Below are 22,454 nucleotides of genomic sequence, written 5' to 3'. Positions count from 1 at the left end.
GAAGCTCCAAGCAGCATGATCCTCTAAATTTCCTCACTGCTTTGGGAGCCCATTACCCGAAGCTCCCCCCACCCCCCAGTTCCCACGTCCTCGGCCATTATGAATGCCAAGAGCAGCCTCCTCTGCAATGCTTTGCCTCCGTTTTCAAATACAGTCACAAAACTAAGGGCTCTGAAGGAAACTCAAGTAAGCATGCGGGCTGACCGCTGAAACGACCTGCTGTTACTATCCTGATAGGTTGCAACGACCTAAGACTTAGCGCAACCCACCATGAACTTCCAGTAAGACTACAGGACAAATGTCCTCCAGGTTTGCAAAACTTGAACACCATCCTGCAATATCAAAAGGAAAACAGAAAAGTATCCGGAGGAGATTTCTAAGGTGAAGTTCCTTCTGCTCACTGTTCTGGTACCTCCAGCGTGGAGGTCGTAGAAAAGGACTCGCCGTAAGAAGCTGAATTCCAGAGCCTTCACGAAGCAGGCCAGGCCAGAGAGAAGGCCAGCCCCTGTCCTGCCTCGGGCCGGTTTCAGTGGGCGCCCACGGAACAGAGCCCTCCACGACTCGCAGCTAAGCCCCGGCGAGGAGCGGGCTGGGCCGGCCCCACGCTGGATGCTGTCAGGGACCTCCCGGGACTCACCTCCGCGCGGCAGGGCTACCTTCCCCGAGGCCAACCGCGAGGCCCCTTCTAGGACACAGCGTCTGGAGCGCGTGTTAATCCACGAGGCGCATTTGCTCGGCCACATCCTTGATCGCAGAGATCAAGACGGGCTCCCCCGTGACGAAAAAAGCAGAAAAGTCACAGCAAACGCAAGACGACAACCGACCGAAAGAAGCGTGTTTCCAGAACACACCGTTTCTGGAGGCTGGCGGCGCCAACCCGAACCCATGGGGCGCAGGGTGGCCACGGGGTGGTGGAGAGGCTGCCGAGGCCGCGGCGTGGGCGCCGGGCGGCCTCCGAGTGGGCATGGGGAGCGCACCGGCGGCCGAGGGTCGCGGGGGTCGCGTGGCCGCGGATGGAAGCCGCCAGCCGCGGTGGCCCGAGGCGCCCGGCCCAGAGACGCCGGCCGGGCCAAGGTCACACAGCGCCGCGCTGACTCACTCGCGGGACCGGCCCGGGGCCCGCGCCCTGACCGACCCCGCGTCCGACAGGGCCGCGCGGCCTCAGTCTCCCCGCGCGGCCGGGCCGGGCCGGGCCGAGCCGGGCCGGGCGGGGGCGTGGCCCGCGGGCCGCGCGGGCGGCGGGCCGGCGGCGGCGGGCGGGGCCCGGTTACCTGTGGAAGGAGACGGCGCGCTTTTCCCCCTTGCCCTGCCGGTTGGAGCAGTTCGCGGCCGCGCAGCAGATCACCATCTCGGGCCTCGGGCCGCCGCGCCGCCGCCTGGCTCCGGCCCTCGTCTCGCCGCGCCGAGCCCCGGGCGGGACCGCCCCGAGGGGAGGGCGCGCGGCGACACGGCTGCGGGACGTGGGAGCCAGCCCCGCGGCTCCCGCCGTACGGCAAGATGGCGGCGCCCGGCCGCCCGCCGCCCGGCCGCCAGGCCCGGTCCTCGGCGCGCCCTGGATACCCGGCACCTGGCGGGGCGCAGCCCGTGGCTCGCGGCGTCTAGGGTGGGCGGGGGCGCCCCGGGCCGGCATCGCCCTGCGGCGACATGGCGCATGGGGGGCATCCGTACGGCAAGATGGCCGCGCCGGCGGGCCTGAGCGCACGACGGGCTCACGAGCCTGCCCCGGTGCCCTGCTGCCCGCTCGCGCCTGCTTCCGCTGCCCCGGTGGGTCGCTGCTGGGATTCCCGGAAGCACGACGCAGGCCGCCGTGGAGCCGAGCGCGCGGGCCCGGACCTCCGCGCTGGGTCCGCCGTACGCCAAGATGGCGGCGGCGCACTTCCGTCGCGCACTTCCGGCCCCTCCCGCGCCCGCACCCGTTCGGCCCGGATTGGCCACGGCGGCGGCCCGTCGCGTCTCTCTGCGGAACCGTCGGAGCGACGCCGGGCTCAGTCGGCGGCTCTGGAGGGAAGATGGACGCAGGTGAGGGTCGGCGGGGCGCTGGGGGACCGGGGCGGCGCTCGCCGGGCCGCTTGGCGCCGAGGTCTGGGCCGGGGCTTCGCCGGAGCGGCCTGGGCGCGGGGCGGAGCGGGGCCCTGGGGCGGAGCGGGGCGCGGGCGGCGTCCGCGGGAGGCCGGCGCGGGTCTGACAGCCCCGTTTGCGTGTCTCTCGCTTTTCCGGGCCGCCCACAGCGCCTCGGCGGCCGGTCCCCCGGGCCCGCGGCCGGCTCGGACGATCGGGGCAGCGCGGCGTCCGGGACGGCGGGTGGGGACGCCGAGCGGTGCTGGAGGCCGGGCGGAGCCGGTCCATGACACTGCGGTGGGGAAGCTTTTGTCCGTTCGCTAGGAGTTACGAAGGGGAAACTTTCACTCTTATAAAGTTACGGGGGTGGGCTGGAGGCGAGCAACATACTCCACCACTCAAACCATACGCATTTTTTTTTTTTCAAATTCAGTAACCAGTAGGTGATCTAAGCGTTTTCCGTGACTGAAAAGACGGACTGAATCCATCTCATCATGTCTTAATTCTCTAACACAAAGTGTGTGGGGGCTGGGGTGGGAGGGTGTGTGCGTATACGTACGTATGTGTACATCTGTGGATGTGCTGTTGTGCTCTGTTTCATCATGTTTCTGCTCCAGAGGGGGAGAATTGTTTAATTTTTGCTGGCACGCTATTTTGGATGTTTGTCCAGTATCCTTGAAAGCATTCTTACACCTTGAAAGGCCCTCTTTTTCATCCCACAGCAGTTTTAGTTCTTTTATAACTTGTAGGGAGTGATTTGTATTCAAGTATCCCCACATCTGTAAAAACTTTCTTCTGGTTTAATTCCACCTATCATTCTGGATGGCATTGTTTTTGCCTCATTTTTTTTTTTCCTGGTAGCTGCAGTGTAAATTTAGTGAATTCTCAGTTTGGAAACTGTAATATAGACCTGTATGGCCAATATTTCAGTGACTTGTGGCATCTTGTCACTTAAGTCACAAGGTAGTAGGACAGAATGGTAGCCATAACTCCCGAAACATGATGTTAACCAGAAGTATTGTGAAGTTGTTCAAAACAGAAAAAGTACTAGGCCCGGGGTCGGGGAAGGAATAGAATTATTTAGTCATCTACTTTCTTTTAGGTTATGACTGCTTGGGTGCCTAAGAGCATTCACTGGGAGACTCAGGGTGGAAGAAACAGTTTTGTGATGGTCGTTTTACGTTAAACGTGAAAACCATCACGTTAAAGTTGAGTAGCCACATGGCGATACCTCATGGGACACAGATCACTGCTTCAAAGCAGAAAAGCTGTTCACGTTTGAAGGCCTCTCCTGATGCTAATAAAAACGTATATGACATTTGTAGGGTGTTGTGGAGAATTTTCTTTCTGCTGTGGTGCTGTACCACCTTTTAGGATGATTAATGGTCCAGCCTCCCCTCATCCCTGGAGTCCTTACAGATTCTGCCTTCCTTGCCAGATGTTATGCAGTTCCTGGTTGTTTTTATAGTCATCCGTTCAATAACTATACTTATTACTGAGTGTGGGTTTGTGTCTGGCATTGTTCTAGACCCTGGGGCTAGAGAAGTGAACAAAATAGATAAAAACCGTGTGCTGGCTGACATGCTAGACACGACACCCACAGTGTGGCTCGTGGGCGGGTGACGTGGGTCAAACAGGAGGGGTTTGGAGTCGCCAGGATGGCCCAGAAAGGTCTCACCACAGAGGTAACTTTTGACCAGGACTCAGAAGCAGTGCTGGGGGAGGGCAGGCGTCCTGCTCCGGGAGCATCCAGTGGCCAGTGAGGCCAGGGTACAGTGGGTGGGGGTGAGAGAGCTGAAGACGGAGCAGTGATGCGGCCCAGGTGAGGCCTTGTTGGATCGTGGTGAGGGCGTCCGAGCGGGCAGAAGATACTTCGGAGACTTTGAGAGGAGGAGTAACGCGACTTGCTCGGGCTGCCCTCCTGCAGATGGGCAGCAGCGAGGCCAGGAGACCAGTTAGGAGGCTGTTGCAGTACGCCGCGCGCGAACCCTTGGAGGCCTCGGTCAGCGTGGGGAGAGGGCGTTGACCTCTGGCTGCCTCTGCAGGTTGAGACAGTGGGACTGTACCAGTGGGACGTGGCGAGGGCAGGGTGGAGAGGGAGGGGCTGGAGATGGTGAGGTTATGGCTTGAGCTGAGACACTCAGGTGGGGAGACGTGAGGAGATCCCGCTTGGTGGGGAGCTGTTAGGAGTTTGGTCTTGTACATGGTGACCATGAGGTACCTGCAAGATGTCCATGTTGTGACGTCCAGAGAGCCTTGGGTCTGCAGGCCTGGAGCTGAGGGAGGAGGGCGGGGCTGGAGGTAGAAGTGTGCGGGGGGCCACTTTGGACGAGGTCACTGAGGGTCTGAGTGTGGGAGGAGAGAGACAGAGCTGGGGATGGGGCCCTGGGGCTGCTGTGTAGAGGTCTGAATGTGGCAGGCAGGCCCCAAGCATTGTTCATTCAAACACGCCCGAGGGGCTTCCCCGGTGGTGCAGTGGTTGGGAATCCGCCTGCCAACGCAGGGGACACAGGTTTGAGCCCTGGTCCAGGAAGATCCCACATGCTGCGGAGCAACGAAGCCTGTGCGCCACAACTACTGAGCCTGCACGCCTAGAGCCCGTGCTCCGCAACAAGAGATGCGACCGCAATGAGAAGCCCGCGTACCACAACGAAGAGCAACCCCTGCTTGTCACAACTAGAGAAGGCCCGCGCGCAGCAACGAAGACCCAACGCAGCCAAAAAAAACCCGCTCCAGTTGGCACTTAAATCAACACGCTGTCCGTTCCTTGAGGACAGAGCCGGTGTCTTGTGCTTCATCTCTGGTACTTTACATTGTGTCTGGTATGTGGCTGGCCATCGAAGAAGCAGAACTTGAATTGGTGTTAACGCACACATCCCTGTCCTGTAGACGTTCCTGGGCTGCAGAGTCTGTGTGTAACGGAAATGCAGTGTGTTGGCGTCAAGTGTGGCTGATGAGGAGGGCAGCTCACTGCAGGGCAGCAGGGCTCGCTGTGGACGCTCTGTCCAGCGTGGCCACTGAAGCGGCGTGTGCAGTATTCTCATGCCGCTGAAGTTCCAGCTTTTCTTCCCTTCCATTCTCCTTCCCTTCCTTCCTTTTTTCATTCGGAACTGAACCACCAGCGTTTTCATATAAACTATTTGGGATTTGAAAAAACTATTTGCAAACCTGTTATCTTAAACATAAGCATTTTCTGAAGGAAAGGAAGATTCCTTGTTCTAATTTTATTCATAAAGCATATATAATATATGTATTTACGGAGTATAATCTTTCAGAAGCATAAGCATTTTGAGGAAATGTCTTTGAAATGTGGTACATTACACTTAGCTCTAAAGGAAAAGTAATGGTGCATGATTTTTGTCGTTCTCCCTGGATGAGTTATGTAATTGGGACTGTCATGTGGTTACATTTATGGAGGACAGTTTGCTATTTTCTATCATATTAATAACATTAAATTGAAACATTTTAAAAATGGAATTGCCATTCGGTTAAAAGGCTTTCCACTTCCTCTTCTGGGTGTGATCAGGGACACCCTAGGGAGGAAGAGGTGGAAAATCAGGCGTTTGGGACCCAGGTGACCAGGTGGGAAAGGTGTTTCTAAAAGGCTTCTTTCTCAAGGTGGATGGTGCCTGTCTTGCTTCTGTGTGTCATCTTATTTCAAATTAAAATCATGGGACTTCCCTGGTGGCACAGTGGTTAAGAATCCGCCTGCCAGTGCAGGGGACACGGGTTCAAGCCCTGGTCCGGGAAGATCCCACATGCCGCAGAGCAACTAAGCCCATGCGCCACAACTACTGAGCTACAACTACTGAGCCCGCGCGTCTAGAGCCCGTCCTCTGCAACAAGAGAAGCCACCGTAATGAGAAGCCCGTGTACTGCAATGAAGAGTAGCCCCAGCTCGCCGCAACTAGAGAAAGTCTGTGTGCAGCAACAAAGACCCAACGCGGCCCCAAATTAATTAATTAATAACAAAAAAAATTTAAAAAAAGATTTAAAAAAATTAAAATCATTATCTGGGCATCTGGAGACTGGACTTCTTTGGGAAGTTGGGCTCCTTTTAACTCAGGAGGTGTGTGAACTTCAAATGAAATGATGTCGGATGTGAAGGTGCTGAGGTTATCACAGGGCTGTGGTGTGAGACGAGGTAGCCCTCTGGGCGGAGTGCGGAGGCTGCTGGCCTCAATCCCCAGTGGAGCTGGTCAGTCTGAGAACAGTCGATGAGGAACCTTCGAGGGTGGGCTCCTCTTGTTGGTCGGCCTCTGTGAAGCTCAGTGATCACGAACTTTAGTTTTAAAAGGGAAAAGTATTAGTTTTTCTGTTGGAGTCTTTTCTGGACTGGTGTTCTGTAATGTTTTCTGTTCTGCACAAACATGAGTACATATTTATGGCTAAATTAATACCGATGCTAAAACAAAAGTGTTGTTTGGTTCAGGGAAGGGGGAATTTAGTTTCCTCTTGTAAGTAATGAGGTCTGAGATCACACGAGGAAGAGGCACAGGAGGTGCTCAGAGCCATGGCTGGGGGTTGCCCACGGTGCTGGAACCCGTCCTGTGTTCTCAGCCCACTGGGCAGAGCTGGCAGCTTTTCCCCATTTCGTGGGTGAGGAAACTGAGGCTTAGAGATTTGAGTCGGGTGTCATACAGCTAGCGTGTGGATTCTCTGTCTCCAAAATCAAATCTTAATACAAATTAGGAAGTTGAACACTGGAGGTGAATGGAATTCGGAAAAGTCTTTCATTTCTCCGTTACACAGGCTGAGCCGAAGGTCAGGGAGCTGGGGGTCCGGTCCAGGTGCCCCGGCCCGTGGCCTCGCGGGTGGGTGTCAGGAGGGAGGGTTGGTCCCGTCCTCTGCGCAGGCCCGCGGGGACTTTCTGACAGCGGCCCGGGAACGAGAAGCCCTCTGCTCGCCGCTCTTCTGGTTGAAGCCGCCGCAGGTCCGTCTCTGTGCTGCTTTCCGGGGTGGAAGCCTGAGGACAGTGAAGCAGCCCGGGAAGTGGCCGGCGGCCCTGCCCTTGCGAGCGGGCTCCGTTACCGGGTCCGGGTCTGGTAAAGTCACTCGGGCGGTGGACGTCGTCCCGGGTGTTGCACCTCCCTGTGGTCGCAGGCCTTGGAGACGAGGTCTCCTACCCGCTTCAGCGATGCCCCGCGTGCGCTGCCCATCGCCACCCAGTGAGGATCAGAGCTCTTCTTGTGTGTTGACGTGTTTCTTCCTCCCATGAGCCTCGAGAAAAGCAGCACCACTCCTGCTTTACCAGCGAGGAAACAGGCGCGGAGGGTTCCCACGGGGGGAGCGACGGACTTCTGGCCCCGCGCGCTGACCGGATGCTCTGCCCAGTGCCCCGTGTGGCCCGGAGAGGGGAGCAGGGCCTGCGGGGTGTCCGCGGCTGGTTCAAGAGGCAGGTGTGACCCACACCCAACAGGGGGCAGGACTCGGGTGGTCCTGCCATCAGGAGGAACAGGGAGGTGTGGGCCCAGGGGACGTGGGGACCACCTGCATTGTCACCTCCCGGCTGCACCTGAGCTGCCGGGCCCTGCGGCTGCCACCTTGCCCATTTTTTCCCTTCAGGTGCCTCACGCAGTGAGGACTCTAAAGGCTGAGACTGCACAGCCGTCATTCTGTTAGTTACAGCAGGAAGCTCGGTGATGTGTTCTAACTTAATAGGTAGGACACCTGTTACTACCTTCCCTCTGAAGTTGGCTTTGTTGCCTATAAAGTTGGCTCATTACCCTGAGAGATGTGCCTGCTTTGCATGTGGTGTCTTTGGAGATGAAAAATCCCCTCCACTGCAGGGCGGCCGGCCGTCGTCACCTGGCTTTCAGAACGAACCTTGTTTCCTTCTCTTCCTTATCTGCTTGTCTCCCTCGTGGTGGTAGTTTTCTCACTGTGGGAAGCTAGGTGTCTCAGGAGTGTCTCAACAGTCCTTTGATGTGTGCCGCGTCCCTCTGTCGCTCAGAGCCTCCAGCGTTTAGAAGGCATGTCTGCCTTCAGTTCAAGGCTGCAGTCTCCTGGGGTCTCGGTCCAGCAGGGTGAGAGGTACAGTCCCACAGCGCTGTCAGTTGAAATCAGGTCTTGTTTGCGTGCTTTTTTCTTGGAGTCATCTTTGTGGGTTTTGAGCGTACGTATCGTTTAAGCCTCGAGGTCAGAGAAGGCCGTGCTTTCTGAAGATGTGGGGTGGCTTTCGAGGGGCAGCAGAGACACATGATGTTTTCAGCTCCTTGAAAAGGTAGAACTTTAACTCATCTCAACTCGGTTTTTATAATCACCTGCAGAAACAAGTAATCTTACGTAAAAAAGGGGAGAGAGAAACTTGGACATTAAATTATTTACCCCTGATCCCAAAGCGGCCTGGCTGACATCGTCTGGAGAGGTGTGGACAAGCAGACACATCAGAGAGAAAAGAATGTCTGGAAAGACATGTTCCCTGCCTTGCACCCAGCCCTCTGGGCAGCAGAGCTTGCTCTGGAAGCACAGGACTCCTCTGACCCTGTAGGATTTCAGGTGAAAAGAAAAAAGGCAGAGCTGGGTCTGGGTTCCCAACGTTCGAGAATTCTATTTTTTTTTTCTTTTTGCAAGGGGGAGGATCCCTTTTTTTAAAAAAAATAATTATTTTTGGCTGCGTCAGGTCTTAGTTGCGGTATGGGGAATCTTTCGTTGCGGCTCGAGGGCTCAGTAGTTGCAGTGTGCGGGCTTAGTTGCCCCGCGGCATATGGCATCTTAGTACCCCGACCAGGGATCGAACCTGCGTCCACTGTATTGGAAGGTGTATTCTTAACCACTGGACACCAGGGAAGTCCCAGTTTGAGCATTCTTGAAGCGGTGAACACAGGGCCTTCTGTTGAAGCGGATTTGTTCGTTCAGTGAGCGCTGCTATCCCAGCCCTGTGACTGTGAATTTGCTGTGCATCCAGTTAATCCTTTTGGATGTAGTAGAATTGCTTGTCTTCGTCCTTGATGTTAGTGACACCAGCTGATCTTGGAGCCTTTTGTCTGCCAGCCTCCTCGTGAGCCCCTCATGGGAAGGGTTTCAGGGACACTTCAGCGCTGCGCTGCCGGGCATCCTGTTATATGTTCCGTTTTATGGGTGAGGGGCTTTCCACACCAAGAGGCTAAGTGCCTGCTCGGGAACCTCCAGCCTGTGAAGGCCGGAGCTGGGAGGTTGTGGGATGTGGGCTGGCAGGGATGTGCGTGCAGCAGGACACTGTGAGGCCCTGAGACATCTGGGTGGGGTGCTGCGACCACCACGTGGAAAAGGATGAAGAAACCACAGGTGCGGCGTGGCTTCATTTATGGATCTACACATACAGGCTTCTGGAAGGAGAGTCAGTGCTGGGCACGAAGCTGAGGGTGATTTTTTACATTTTGTAGTCTTCGGGGTTTTTATTTTTTTTTTATAAATAGTATATGTCATTTTTACCGAAAGGTAGGGCTGTTGAAAAATAAACTCCGGTGTGGGGGAAACGCATTTAATATCTTTGATTTTCCAAAGAGTTGAGTGCAGGTGAAGGGTAAGAGAGCACTGTGGAGCTGGTGAGGCAGCAGCTGGGGAGATGGGGTACCTGGGACACACTGTGTGCCCCTCACCTCGCGGGCAGTGGCTGAGCTCTGTCGCCTCCGGGGCCGTGTGCAGAGGGAGGGTGTCCTCTGCCGGAGCTCCAGGGCGGTAGGGACACGGCCTCTCGAGCTTCTTTGTGGAAGCCACACGGAAGGGGGTGCTCACAGAGGAGGCGCTCAGGCCTTGGAGACACAGCAGGTGGATGCTGCTGCACGCACGGCACCTCCTTAGGAAGTCGGGGTGCGCCCCCCAGGTTCCAGGCCTCGCGGCACCCGGGACCTTGAAGGGCTTTGCACTAGTTTCAGGAGGTCAGTGTCCCTCCCAGGAGTAGTGCTCTGCCCCTCTGCTGCTCACTGCATTACGGCTCCTAACCCAGAAGTCGGGATGGCCTGGGAGCCCTGGGACGGCCAGGAGAGCTTGCTCGACCTTCTGTGCCATCTGGGGCCGTCCTCGTGTACAGAGATAAAGGTTTGGGCTCTTGTGTTTTTGTCTTTTTAGAGTTAAATTTAAACCAGTTAAGGGCTTAAATCAGGTGCCTTTTTTTCCCCTCCTTTCTGTGCCCTGGGCCTGGCCCCCAGCTGGTCTCTCACCCTTGGGTCTGCCAGACAATGACTCTGTCTTGAATTTGAGAGGCTCAGGAAGTGGGTGCAGGGCCGCTGCCGGGTCGCGAGTGTTTGATTTCTCAGTGTAGTGGTGTGGCTGGTGCACTGAGATGCAGAATTCCACGTGTGCTCTTTGTACGGAGATGCTACAAATTATCTCTGATGTTGTTTTATGAAATCGTAGAACTGTCATCAGAGTGTGTCTTTGCTTTCCATAGCTACTCTGACCTACGACACTCTCCGATTTGCTGAGTTTGAAGATTTCCCCGAAACCTCGGAGCCTCTTTGGATCCTGGGTAGAAAGTACAGCATCTTCACAGGTACCAGCCCTGCCGGAGCCTGCTGTGCTCTGCGTGCTCAGTCTGCAGAAAGGACTGTTTGGTGGCGGTAGTTATCTGCTGTCTCTGTAACATGTGCCCTGGAAACTGACGGCTGTGTGTGCATGTTTCTTCTCTCGAACGCTCTCTAGAAAAGGACGAGATCTTGGCCGATGTGGCGTCGAGACTTTGGTTTACATACAGGAAGAACTTCCCGGCCATTGGTGAGTACTGTTTGTTACAACGTGGGATGAAGCGCATGTGATTCAAGAGGAAAACTTAGGTTTCTAGCTTTGACTTCAGTGTGTCAAGTACTTGTCACTTGGTGTCATCCTGAGGCAACCCTAGTTAAATAAACCGGCTGAGGTCTTGCGCCTGGTGGTGGCAGAGCTGGATTCCAAACCCAGGGCCCCTGATTCTGCTGAGGCAGTGCTGTTTCTGACTGTAAGCCACACTCTATTACTGGGGCCTAAAATCTGGATAATGGGTCACGACCGGCATTGGAAACGTAGAGCAGAACGGGGCGGGAAGCGGTGTGGCACGTCACGGTCGCGCTGCAGCCTGCTGCTCCCGGGGGGCTCGTGTGCCTGTGCATCTGGTGTTGTCCTGCGTCGTAGCTGTACAGCGTGCTTCTTGCTGTTGGTCCAGGATGTTGGGACGCCCTTGCTCCGTACCCGTTGCCTTTTCTAGTATCTCCCACACCTAGTTGTGGGAGCTGAAGGTGGATGTGACGTGTTTCACGTGATACGAAAGCATGTTCCATTGAAGTGATTCTCCTCGCGGTACCCCTGGAGGTGGACAGATGGGGCCTGGCTCCGCGCCTGGCCTCTGCCAGTCAGAGAACCCCAGGCCGAGGTTTGGGACCAGGAGGCGGCCCTGCCTTGGCGGCCTGTCTCGATTGGTCCCACTGCTAGATGTGCTTCCATCCGTCCCCCAGAGCTCGACGTCTGGGAACACTGGAAGGTAGGGGGTGTGGCCATCATCACCAGGGTTAGTGTCTAGTGACAGGGCTTGTCAGACATGCTCGGGAAATGTTGGTTCATCCAGCAAAAGTTCTCCTTTCACCCCTACTTGGCCCTGGACTCAGGGGTGGGGTCGCCTGGCCTGTGAGGCTCGCTGTGTGGTCGGGAGGACAGACACCTGACCTACAGCGTCCTGAACCCATAGGTGTCTGAACCCACAGGGGCAGGGCAGGCTGGAGGGCAGCCCTGTGTTTGGAAAAGCCATCGGGTGGAGCGTGGTGGCTCTCCCGGCCGTGTGGTCTGTGTCGGCCTTGGCCGCGTGGAGCCGACCGTGTGGGGCGTGGGTGGGTGGCTGGGGCTGTTTCTGCACACCTGGCTCTGCCTCCCCCAATCCCACCGCTGCCCCGGGAGGCGGGCCTTGTCCCCTGCGCGTGTGTGCGGGAGGGGCTGCCAGAGGGGCAGGCAAAGGATGCAGCCCCCCCACGGTGGCCCGCGTGGTCTCAGCGCTGTTTCCTGTCATCTTAGGGCCTGTCTTGCGCACACCTGGTACCGCGGTGCCCAGCGTCAGAGTCTCCCTGTGCCCTGGCCGGTGGGCGGCGTTTTCCGCGTTACTCATGAGGCTGAGCATCTTTCCATGTTTCCAGACATTCTTTTCTCTCTGTGACTTGTTCACGTCTTGGCCCATTTTGAGGGGGTTGTTAGGACGTTTCACTTCCCAGCAAACGCAGCCTTGGTGTGAGCAGGTTCACGTGGCATGTGTCGCCTGACACGGAGGTGACTCGTGCGTGGGCTCCTGGCCTCGGTCTGACGGTGAGTGCCTCTCTCTCTCTGTCCTCCACGGCAGGGGGCACCGGCCCCACCTCGGACACGGGCTGGGGCTGCATGCTGCGGTGTGGACAGATGATCTTTGCCCAAGCCCTGGTGTGCCGGCACCTGGGCCGAGGTGAGTCAGCCTGGGGCGGCCACGTCCGCAGGAAGCCAGGAGGGTGGTGGGGCCAGGTCGGCGGGAGTGGATCACCACGAGACGCTTTAGGATTTGGGGTTTCCTTCAGCGACGACCCAGTGGTTCTCGTCGGTTAGAGAAAGGGGCTTTAAAGAAATGTTGATAAACGTTTGTCTTGTAGAAATTATTTTTAAACTACTGAGCCATTCTCTCCTTTCTGTATGGATTTGTCTTGATGTGTTGGCATCTGTGTATTTGAAATCCCGGAGAACTCGGTTCTTAAATTTAGAAAGGTTCACGAGAGGTTTGGATACCACGAGTGCCTTGAGTGCCTTAGAGAAATGAAACCTTCTTGCCTGTATTTTGGAGAGACTGAACTTCGTCTATGTCTTCCGTAGACTGGAGGTGGACGCGGCGGACGAGGCAGCCGGACAGCTACTTCAGCGTCCTGCACGAGTTCCTGGACAGGAAGGACAGCTGCTACTCCATCCACCAGATAGGTGGGGGGTGGCAGCGCGCCGGGCCCATGCCTCGGGACGCTGCGGCGTCGGGTCCCCGAGAGCTCTGGCGTGCTGTGAGGCGCAGGCCAGCAGGGTGGGGACGGCCCTGGGCCAGTGGTGAAGTGCTGTGAGGCGCCCCGTCTCTGGACACCAACTTGGTGGCCTTGGACGCTGGTCCTCCCGGGCTCCGGCCGGCAGTCCGGGCGCTCCTGTGTCTTAATCCAGCTTCTGAGCGTCGTGTCTCCACCTGTAGACGGAGGTGCGGGTAGAGCCCTGAACTCGCTCGCCTGGGCCATGTCCCCAGTCCTGCTGCCCGGTGCAGGTCGGTGGGGAGGGGACACCTTGAGGAGGAGTCTGTCCCTTTGGGAGGACGCGTCCTGGTGCCAGTCAGGAGCTCGTGCCCAAGGCAGGCTTCCTGTGACGCGCGCCTCACGCCACACGTGCTGGGATCGGCCTCTGTGAGGCGCAGGGAGGGGTGTGGGGGTGGCGGGGCACGTGTGCCGCTGACCGGCTCTGTTTCCTGCAGCACAAATGGGAGTCGGCGAGGGCAAGTCCATCGGCCAGTGGTACGGGCCCAACACCGTCGCCCAGGTCCTCAAGTAGGTGCCGAGTGCGCTCCTGCCCCCCCTGCAGGGTGGCACGGGTGCCTGGGGTGCTCAGCCTTGCCTCAGTCTTTGCTGCTGAAGGAAATAAGGGGTCTCGTCCTCTTTTCAGGACCCTCAGGAGGGTCCTCAGAGGTGACCGTGCCGGTGGTCTCGCAAATTGGGATTTCCGTTTCTAGTGAGGCTGAATGCCTTCATCCAGATGCAGCCACTGGATCGGGCCTTTGCTCCTTGTGTGTCGCGTCCTCTCCTGTGCCATGGTGTCTGGTGGCCTGGGAAGTGGGAGGTGGTCGTGGGGTGACGACACTCAGGCGGGCAGCCTGTGGCCGCCTTGGGCCTCCGCCTCTGCTCCCGCCCATCCCCTTGCCTTGAGACCACTGTCTTCAGCCTTGGCTCCCCGCGCGTCCGCCTCGCGCCTCTGCCGCCTGCTCCCGCGCTGCAGGAGTCCCCGTGGGCGCCTCCCTTTGCCCCTGGGCCCAGCGTGAGCCTCCTCACCTGCTGCTGGGGTCAGTTCCTGGGGTCTAGGACACTTGCTCCGCTTCCTGTCCAGCTTCCAGCTGATCCCCAAGCCCACTGTGTCTGTGTCTCCTTGCCCAGCCCCTGGGATTTCCAGCCCCCACTGCCCTTTAGCGTCCTGGCCCAGCCCCGCTGCCCTGAAGCAGCCCGGTCAAGGTCACAGTCAGTTCCATCATCATGTCCCAAGGCCGAGTTTCAGCCCCGACTTACTCAGCTGTATACAGGCAGCCCCCGGTGTGGGTGCTTGCCGCGCTCCTTGGAAACCTGGGCTGCTCAGCTGTCCTCTTCTGTCCATCTGGTCGCCGGCACTGCTGAGCCCTGCGGGCTTGTCTCGCGCCTTTGGTCGCGGCTTTTCACCTCCTGTTTGCGCACGCGCAGCTCCTGATTTGTCCCAACTCCAGACTCACAACCAGACGCTTATTCGGCAGTGCCCCTCAGATGCCCAAGGGGCACGTTGACCTAATAGCCCAGACCCAGAGCTGGCCCTGCCCTCTGCTCCAGTGCAGCCCACTGCTCCTACAGGAACGCAGCACCACCCTTCCAGGGGCTCAGGCCAAAAGCTGAGCACAGCCCACCCGCGTGTGCCCGAGCTCTGAGCAGTGCTCTCTCCCCCCCTGGCCCCCCCCTCGCCGCCTTCTCTCTCTACCATCCTGGCGTCTCCCTCCAAACTGCAGCAGAGTCTGCAGCAGAGTCACATCCTCAAGAAACACGGTGGCCATCTGTTCCTCTTCTCTCAGCTGTCCTGGGGTTTCCCGCTGCTCCCGGGAGGGCGGCAGGCACAGGCCAGCATGCCGGCCCTGTCTTCCCCCTGCAGTGCTGTGCCCTTCGCCTGGAGCGCCCCCCAAGGCCTTCCGCGTTGCTCCCCGGGCCTCTGCGCCGAGGCCTCTCCCACCCAGGCCTCCCTGCGCCTGCGTCAGAGGAGCGCCCTCCCCTCTGCCCCTGCTCTGTGCTTTCCCCAGGCACTTAGCTCCCCTGGAGTGCCAGCCGCTCCTGGGACTTGGTTTCCTGTGTGTCCGCGTCTCTCAGCACGGGGACCCACCTGGCCCTCGGTGAGCCCGGGAGGGCGGGGAGGGAGGCAGCCGGTGGAGCCCTGCAGGTGGCATCCGCTCTGGCCTTCCCACCAGGAGACCAGGGGCCTCCGCCCTCCACCCGTGTCCCCAGGTGCACTGGGTGCGCTCTCACCTGGGGAGCCCCTGCACAGCCCCTAAGGTGAGCTCAGAGGCCTTCCCGTCGTGCCTTCGGTCGCGGAATCTGCTCTTCTTTCAGAACCGTAATTCCTCGGCCACAGTGACCCACCCAGCACGGTGACTCCCTGCTGGGCTCTCTGTCACCCGCAGGTTCTCTGTGAGAACTCAAGCCGGCCGTTGGCTCAGGGGCCCTGGGGGATACAACGGGGCTGGGCCTGCCTCGGGCAGTGTCTGAGACCTGGGCTTACATTCTGGTTGTTGCCCGTGTCCAGCCTGATCGGGAAGTGGCACCCCGGCAGGCTCCTGCACAGGACCTGCCCTGCACGATGGCGGCTGGGTGTGGCAAGCGTGGGGCCCGGGCGAGAAGAAGCGGCCGGCAGAGGCCACAGGTCTTCGAGCTGTGAAGGCTCATCAGTGTGTTCTGCCCTCTCTGGTAGGAAGCTCGCCGTCTTCGACACGTGGAGCGCCCTGGCCGTTCACGTAGCGATGGACAACACGGTGGTGATGGAGGACATCAGTAAGTGAGCCAGAGCGCGGTGTCGTGGCAGACGGGACCAGGGCAGCTCGCTTCCCTGCCTGGCCCGTGGGCCCTTGAGGGCGGTGCCGGCCAGGCTGAGCGGAAGGCCACTTGGTGCCCACGCTGCTTCTGCGTCTTCGTTACAAATAATTGACGCCTGTGTGCTGAGCTCAACTGCAAGGCCCTGTGTGTGCCCTGATGCGCCATGAAGAAGGGCGATTCACATTGGCCCTGGCCATCTCGTCTTCCGGCCATGCCAGGCGCTACTGGAAGTGTTTAGAATTCTGAGGAGTACCTGGGTTCATGAGGTCTCCTGATGGAAAAGCAGAGAATTTAGACACGTTGACAATGCTAATGGGGCTAGAAAACTACAAATGGGGGCCTGGTGCAGCCAGAAACCCACCCCTTACTAACAGGGCATTTGTATGGGCCAGGCCACGCGAGGATGCAGTGAGCCCCGAGCTCAGCAACAACAGTCCTGCTTCCCTGCGCTTGTTCCAGAGGCACCAGAGGGGCCGCGCTAGTGGCGACCATCTAGTCAGCAAGGAAAATGTTCTCATCACAAAAGAGCCTCAGAATCAGCGAAGCAAAACTTATAGTAAATTAAGAGAGACAGTATGGCAGATCGAGTATGTAAAAATAAAGTTACAAGGATGTGAATAATACAGTAAGAGCGTTTAGTGGAACATGTGTCAAACCCTAGATTCTGGTAGCAGAACATACCTTTTCAGAAATGTCCATGGGACATTTATATAAACTAATGCAGAGTACATAGAAAAAAGGACAAACTCTTACTACCTAGAAATGTCAAACTTCTGTTTTAGCTTTTGGGTCAAAAAGAGTCAAGTTTACAGACTACATATCAGAATCTGATGTGTACTGAACTCAGGAGAAAACACGTACTTTTAATACTGGTGACCAGATCATAAAAAGTGAAGATGAATGGGCATCCTGCAGTTCAGCTCAGTTCTGGCCCTGTCTGCACACCTGGAGGTGGCATCAGACCCACAGACTGGCCCCCGCCCCCAACTTAAGACCCCAGTGGCCAGTGCAGGTGGTCACCTGTGCTTCCGACAGACTGGCTATGGGTTGGAGGTTCCCACGACCGTCTCCTTGGCTCTGTTACTTTGCTGGAGCGGCTGGGAGATCCAGGAGCACGTCACTCACTAGGCCACAGGTGTGTTTAAGGACACACCGCAGGAGCAGCCCGATGGAGGAGATGTATGTGCCTGGGCCTTCTGGAGTTTGTGGAGGCTTCGTGACACAGGCCCGTTTAGGTTTGGATCGGGCCTGTTGACCAGGAGCGTGCCTGGTGGCGGTGTCCACGGTAGAGCGACCCGGAAACGGCTTGCTCCCTGTCAGTAGCGCTGCCTCGGTCACCTGTTCAGGACGCACCCCTGGTGCCTAGCGGCTCGCGAGTGATCTGGCGGGGATACGTCACACGCACTGAGGATGTACTACGTCGGGTCTGAAACGGTGGTGTCTCTAGTGCGTGCACCCCTTCCAGTTTATCTGCTGGCGCTCTTCTTGGGAAGAGCCCTCTGTTCTCCCCTCTGCCCTCGCCTTATTTACATTTGGAAGACCTGTTTTTAGAGCCAGCAGCTTCCTGGATTCTGTTTTTAATTCAAGGTGTTATCCCTTATGGTCATTATTTATTCCTTGTCCCAAATTCGGCTGCCTCTTTGACAGAGTCCTGTCGTTTTTGTTGTTCAGCGTTCTCTTTCTGGCATTAACTAGACTCAGGCTCACCTGGTACATTCCCTGCCTCATCCCTGGAATCAGACATTTTCCCCCTGGTTCCTTTTAGTGGGGAAAGGTGTTTAGGAACCACGGACGGGGTGCCTGGTGTGCTTGGGGTACTGGAGTGGCTCTCTCCTACCACTGAACCCCGTAGTTAATCCGATTATTGAAGGATTACCCAGTGTGTTTAGACAGAAGAATAAGGAAGGAGAAAAGTTATCGCTTGTTGCTGTCCTTGCTGAGGGGGGACCAGAGGGGCCCTGGGTCAGTGCTGCGTCCACCGGGCTGGTGGCTCTGTGGTGCTTGTCTTATTATTGCTTCTAAGATGCATGTAAATGTTTTCTTGCATTATTTTGTGTGTATGCTTTATTTCACAATAAAAAATTTAAGTTAAACGCATAGAAAATGTGCAAATTTATTTTTTTTCCTCTCGGCAGCAGGGTTAGTGTTATACTTTATTTTCCAAGTTTGAGGTGTACTTCAAGTACTTGACTTTTTTATACTCGTTTCCTGTTAACAGTGTAAATCCTGTAACTGTTTCTCTTGGGTGAACTTCTGCCTACTTCGTTTAGCCCATAAAAGCACGTGTCCCTTTTTCAGGAAGGTTGTGCGGGAGCAGCCTGCCTTGTGCCGGGGCCGCAGCGCTTCCTGCAGGTTCCGAGCCGCGCTGTAACGGGCTCCCGGCCGGCCCTGAGGTCGCCAGCAGGCCGTCACCATGGAGACCGCTGGTGCTGCTGGTCCCGCTGCGCCTGGGGCTCACGGACATCAATGCGGCCTACACGGAGACCCTGAAGGTGGGTCTGTGCTGGCCGGTGCCCTCCCGCCTGTCTTCCCTGCCCACCGGGGGGCTGAGGCCCCGCGTCCTCGCGAAAGCACTAGCTGTCTCCGTCTTGTCCGTTCCAGCCCTCTGACCGCCCTGCGGGCCCCCGGCCCCCGCCAGCTCACTCGTCCCTGCTGCCACCTCCCGCAGCCCTTGCCCCTCTTGCTGACGTGGAGCTGCTGGCCTCCCGTCTCCATCTCCACCCCCCGCCCCCACGGTGCGCCGGCCACTCCCTGCGCCTGTCCGCCCAGCGTGTGTGCAGGCTGGGCCGACCCTGTCTGCGCCTCCCCAGCCTCCCCTTGTCCCTTCCGGCTGCCCGGGGCTTTCCTGAGGACCTGCAGCCTCGGCGTCCGGAACCCGCACCCTGTGGGTCTGGTCTTCGTCTGCGGTTGTCCGCACCTGGCGCTGCAGGGGGAGCGGGAAGCCCCTCGCTCAGTGGCCCGGCCTGTCTTCCGCCCCGCAGCACTGCTTCATGATGCCCCAGTCCCTGGGCGTGATCGGAGGGAAGCCCAACAGTGCCCGCTACTTCATCGGCTACGTGGGTGAGTGGGGTCTGCAGTGACGTCGGAGGAAGGGGCGTGGTCTCTCGGGCAGCCCCCCCCCCCCACTTGACAGGCAGTGTGCCCCCACCTGGCCGGTGCGACGTGTGCCCTTTTCCCGTCCAGCCACGTGGCGCTGGTGGCTGTGGTGAGGCAGCTCTGTCGGCCTCCCGCTGACCTGCCTGCTGCCCGCCCAGGTGAGGAACTCATCTACCTGGACCCTCACACCACGCAGCCAGCCCTGCAGGCCTCTGAGCACTGCCCGATCCCGGACGAGAGCTTCCACTGCCAGCACCCGCCCAGCAGGATGAGCATCGCAGAGCTCGACCCGTCCATCGCCGTGGTGCGTCCCCCGCTTGGTCCCACTGTCGCCAGCTGCACGCGCGTGTGCCCGGGTGTCCCGAGGCATTTGTGCCCGGTCCTGCTGCTGCTTTAGGATGAGAAGGAAGGCATCCCCGTTTCTGTAATCTCAGCGTTTTGGAATAAGTATTATGCTCACGTGGCTTAGAACTCAAAGGAGCACGAAGGGCTGACGGAGCCTCCGGTGCGGCCCAGGCAGGCGTGTGCGCGCGAGAGTGTCCCGCGTCGCTGCCCTGCAGCACCCCTGCGGGGCTTCTTGGTCTGTCTTCACTCTTTAGAGTAGCCCAGTCTGCACAGCGGTCCCTAGGAATGAACCTCCTCGCTTGCTCTCTTCTGATTACACGGCTGGAATTGTTGGTTGTTCTCAAAATAGGTTTGAAAGAGGCCAAAAACACCTATAGGAATCATAACACCCCTAGGGGAGTGATTAACTGAGTTGTGGACACGACGAGGCACTCGGTCCTGAGAAGGGACGACCCCAGACGCACTGCCCATGGGTCTCGGTCGCGCCCTGAGGTCGGTGGCGGCGGGCTGGCGCGTGGGGGCTCCGCTGTCACAGGAGCCCCCCCCCCCGCTGTGAGCTCGTGAACATCAGGTCAGGTGGGAGCGCGCATCCTGGCTCTCGTGGCCGCGGAGGACGGCTGCTCCGGGGAAACAGGCCTCCGTCTTCCGGCCACATCCGCGTGTTCTCACACCAGGGCCCTGAGAAGAGCCCTGAGTGCCTCTCTGGTTCCCCAGCTTCTTTTTCTCCACGTGGCGGGTTGAGCATTCCCAGTAGCTCATCCCAACCCTGGAGCCCTGCAGACGGTAGCTCCAGGGGGACGGGGTCCGCACGTCTGGTGTCCCCTCGGGAGGGGTCCGCTTATCCCCTTGTGCCGCATGCTGTGGGCCACTAAGGCCTGCGGCCCAGCCCCAGGGGCACGGGGAGGGGCGCGCTCTCTGCTTTGCCCTGACTTGTCATTGTGACCGGCTCACTCCCCGGTCAGTCCAGGCACAGGGCGAGGGTAGAGCTGTGGACGCAGCCTACAGAGGGGCGTAGGGGCTGGAGAGGCGAAGGGGGCCGGGTGTGCGGTGGCCACCACGCCCAGGACGCGCACGGCGGCCGGCGGGTGGGGCGTGTGTGCCACTCGCTTCCTGCTGGCTTTGGTTTCAGGGCTTTTTCTGTGGGACCGAGGACGACTTTAACGACTGGTGCCAGCAAGTGAAAAAGGTTGGTGGGGCCCCGCCCCCGCGCGGGTCTGAGGGTCCTTCCCCCCCTGCTCCGCGGTGCTCGGCTGCACCGCGTCTCGCGCGCCTTGCCTGGTCCTTGGACGCCAGGTGCGTCCTTGCTGTGATCAAAGCGCGGGGCCAGACTCTGCTGGAGGCTCACTGGGATTTCCAGTCCCGAGTCTGGGTGGTGAGGGGTGGCGGGCTTCCTGCCTGCGCACGGCGCCTCCCTCCGCCCACGGGGCCCCTGACGCGCTGTGTCCTGCTGACAGCTGTCCCTCCTTGGAGGCGCGCTGCCAATGTTTGAGCTGGTGGAGCGGCAGCCTTCCCACTTGGCCTGTCCTGACGTCCTGAACTTGTCCTTAGGTGAGTCCGGATGCCCCAGGGCCCCGTCTCAGGTGGGGACGGGGGCGTCCCCTGTCTTGAGGCTGGGGGTGCTGCCTGCGTGATGCTTCTGCCCTGCCCTCCACCTCCCCAGGTCCCGTCCCAGTTGCCTTTGACCTTTCACGCTGTGCGGCCCCTCGGCAGCCCCTCGTGAGTGGGACCAGGGACGCTGCTGGTGCTGCCCTCCCTCCTCCCACCCGCTTGGGGCAGCACACCCGCAGCCCGCCCGGGCCCTCCCGCGCTCCTCCCGTGGCCCCTGGTCCTGACAGCCGGACCAGGCCAGGCTTCCTGTGCTGATGTGGCATAGGTGGCTCCGTCCCCACTGCCCGGTGGCTCTGGGCTTGGGGGCGCCTCCCCCAGAGTGCATCAAGTACGTGGCACGTGGGGAAAGGGGACCCACCGGGGGGCCCTGAGCACATAGGGACTGCCCTGGGGAGGACTACAGACCACGCCTCACGGGAACCGCGGGGGTCGGGGTGCCAGCGCCAGACTCAGGACAGATGCCCCACCACACCCAGCTGGTGCAGGGGGCGGGCACCCCTCCTGGGATGGGCCCCTTGCCCTCCTGGCCCCCGTTGCTTCCCTCTGGGCTCTGGTGAGGGGCGTGTCTGCCCCCAGCTGCACATGCCCTCACCCGCCCAGGCCCTTGTCCCTGTGCTCACAGGGCAAGAACCCCTCTCCCACCTGCTCGGACCCCCCCGCCCGGGAGGAGGGCGCCTCAGCCGGGTGGTCCGGGCACCCTCCGGCCTCCCTCCGCGCCCTGGCCGGTCCGGCGCTGGGCAGGACCGCTCCTTCGTGGGGCGGGTGTGCTCACACGGGCCCTTGCTCCTCGGCCCGCACCCCATGCTGAGCCACGCCTGGCACCTGCTGAGGTTTTGTCGCGTTCCTTCTAGATGCTTCTGACGTAGAGCGGCTGGAAAGATTCTTTGACTCAGAAGATGAAGACTTTGAAATCTTGTCCCTTTGAGGATCCTGCAGTTGGGGGACGGTCTCACTGGCCCTGCGGGGGCGCTCGGCCGCCGCATCGCATCCCGCCCGCCGCCGCCCGCCCGCCTGCCGCCCACAAAGAGGCCCGCGCCGCTGGAGACCCAAGCGCCAGACACGCACGAGGGGCTCTCCCGCCACACTGCCAGCCCTGCCCGGCCCCGCTTCCTCCTGGGCTCCAGGCCCGGGTTCGCTTTGGAATTAAAGTCCTGTTTGAAGTTTCGTGACGGACATGGCTTCTGTTGGGCGTGTCCTGAGCCAGGCTCCGAAGACGTGGCCTCCAGGGCCATCGCGGCGGGAGAAGGGGCCGAGGAACCACGGCCCGGGCCTCCTCGCATTGGGAGGAGAGGAGCAAGGGGTGGGGGCGCTGAGGCCCAAAGACATCGCCGTGCAGGTGGCACCGGGACAGACGCGCCGCCAGAGCCGCAGGTGAGGCCGTGGGGCCCCCGAGCTGCTGCTTGCCTGTCGCTCCAGCATCCCCGGGGCCTTCTTCCGCCTCCCGGTCAGCGAGGCTTCGGATGGTTTGGGGCCGGAGGGTCAAACCTCAGCTTTGTGCCTCTGCCCCTCGCGCCCGCTGGAGACCTTCTGGACGGACGCCAGCACCCGCCTCCTTCATTCAACCTGTGTTCTGGGCCCCGGGCACCGCCGCACGCAGTGGCTTTTGTC

General features: G+C 59.3%; 2 protein-coding genes across 5 annotated transcripts in view; one reads left to right on the top strand and one right to left on the bottom strand.

The window, feature by feature from the left end:
* The window catches only part of THAP4 (THAP domain containing 4), a 41,266-nt gene extending 39,778 nt beyond the window's left edge, over positions 1-1,488 (bottom strand). The window contains exon 1 of one of the 2 annotated variants that reach the window (XM_060151587.1): positions 1,272-1,488. In XM_060151587.1, the coding sequence (XP_060007570.1) occupies positions 1,272-1,348 (77 nt within the window). In that variant the 5' untranslated portion in view covers positions 1,349-1,488. The remainder of the gene's footprint in view (positions 1-1,271) is intronic. The other variant, XM_060151586.1, reaches the window with a different exon arrangement.
* A 140-nt stretch (positions 1,489-1,628) lies between these two features.
* ATG4B (autophagy related 4B cysteine peptidase) lies at positions 1,629-22,015 on the top strand. Of its 3 annotated transcripts, none has more exons than XM_060151588.1 (14): positions 7,630-7,719; positions 10,430-10,531; positions 10,681-10,752; positions 12,335-12,433; positions 12,832-12,933; positions 13,187-13,339; positions 13,460-13,532; positions 15,676-15,755; positions 18,096-18,289; positions 18,779-18,857; positions 19,052-19,197; positions 20,368-20,424; positions 20,693-20,786; positions 21,698-22,015. In XM_060151588.1, the coding sequence occupies exons 1-14, from the start codon at positions 7,701-7,703 to the stop codon at positions 21,769-21,771; spliced, it is 1,344 nt and encodes a 447-aa protein (XP_060007571.1). In that variant the 5' UTR covers positions 7,630-7,700; the 3' UTR covers positions 21,772-22,015. The 3 variants fall into 3 exon arrangements, with proteins under 3 accessions (XP_060007572.1, XP_060007571.1, XP_060007573.1); XM_060151590.1 differs by lacking the exon at positions 7,630-7,719 and adding an exon at positions 8,364-8,556; XM_060151589.1 differs by lacking the exons at positions 7,630-7,719; positions 13,187-13,339 and adding an exon at positions 1,629-2,019.
* Positions 22,016-22,454: the final 439 nt, after the last annotated feature.

The sequence above is a fragment of the Lagenorhynchus albirostris genome, chromosome 6 (assembly GCF_949774975.1).
Source record: "Lagenorhynchus albirostris chromosome 6, mLagAlb1.1, whole genome shotgun sequence".
NCBI classification, from domain to species: Eukaryota; Metazoa; Chordata; class Mammalia; order Artiodactyla; family Delphinidae; genus Lagenorhynchus; species Lagenorhynchus albirostris.
The sequence above is the reverse complement of the archived record's forward strand: the minus strand, read 5'-3'. Positions and strand labels throughout refer to the sequence as shown.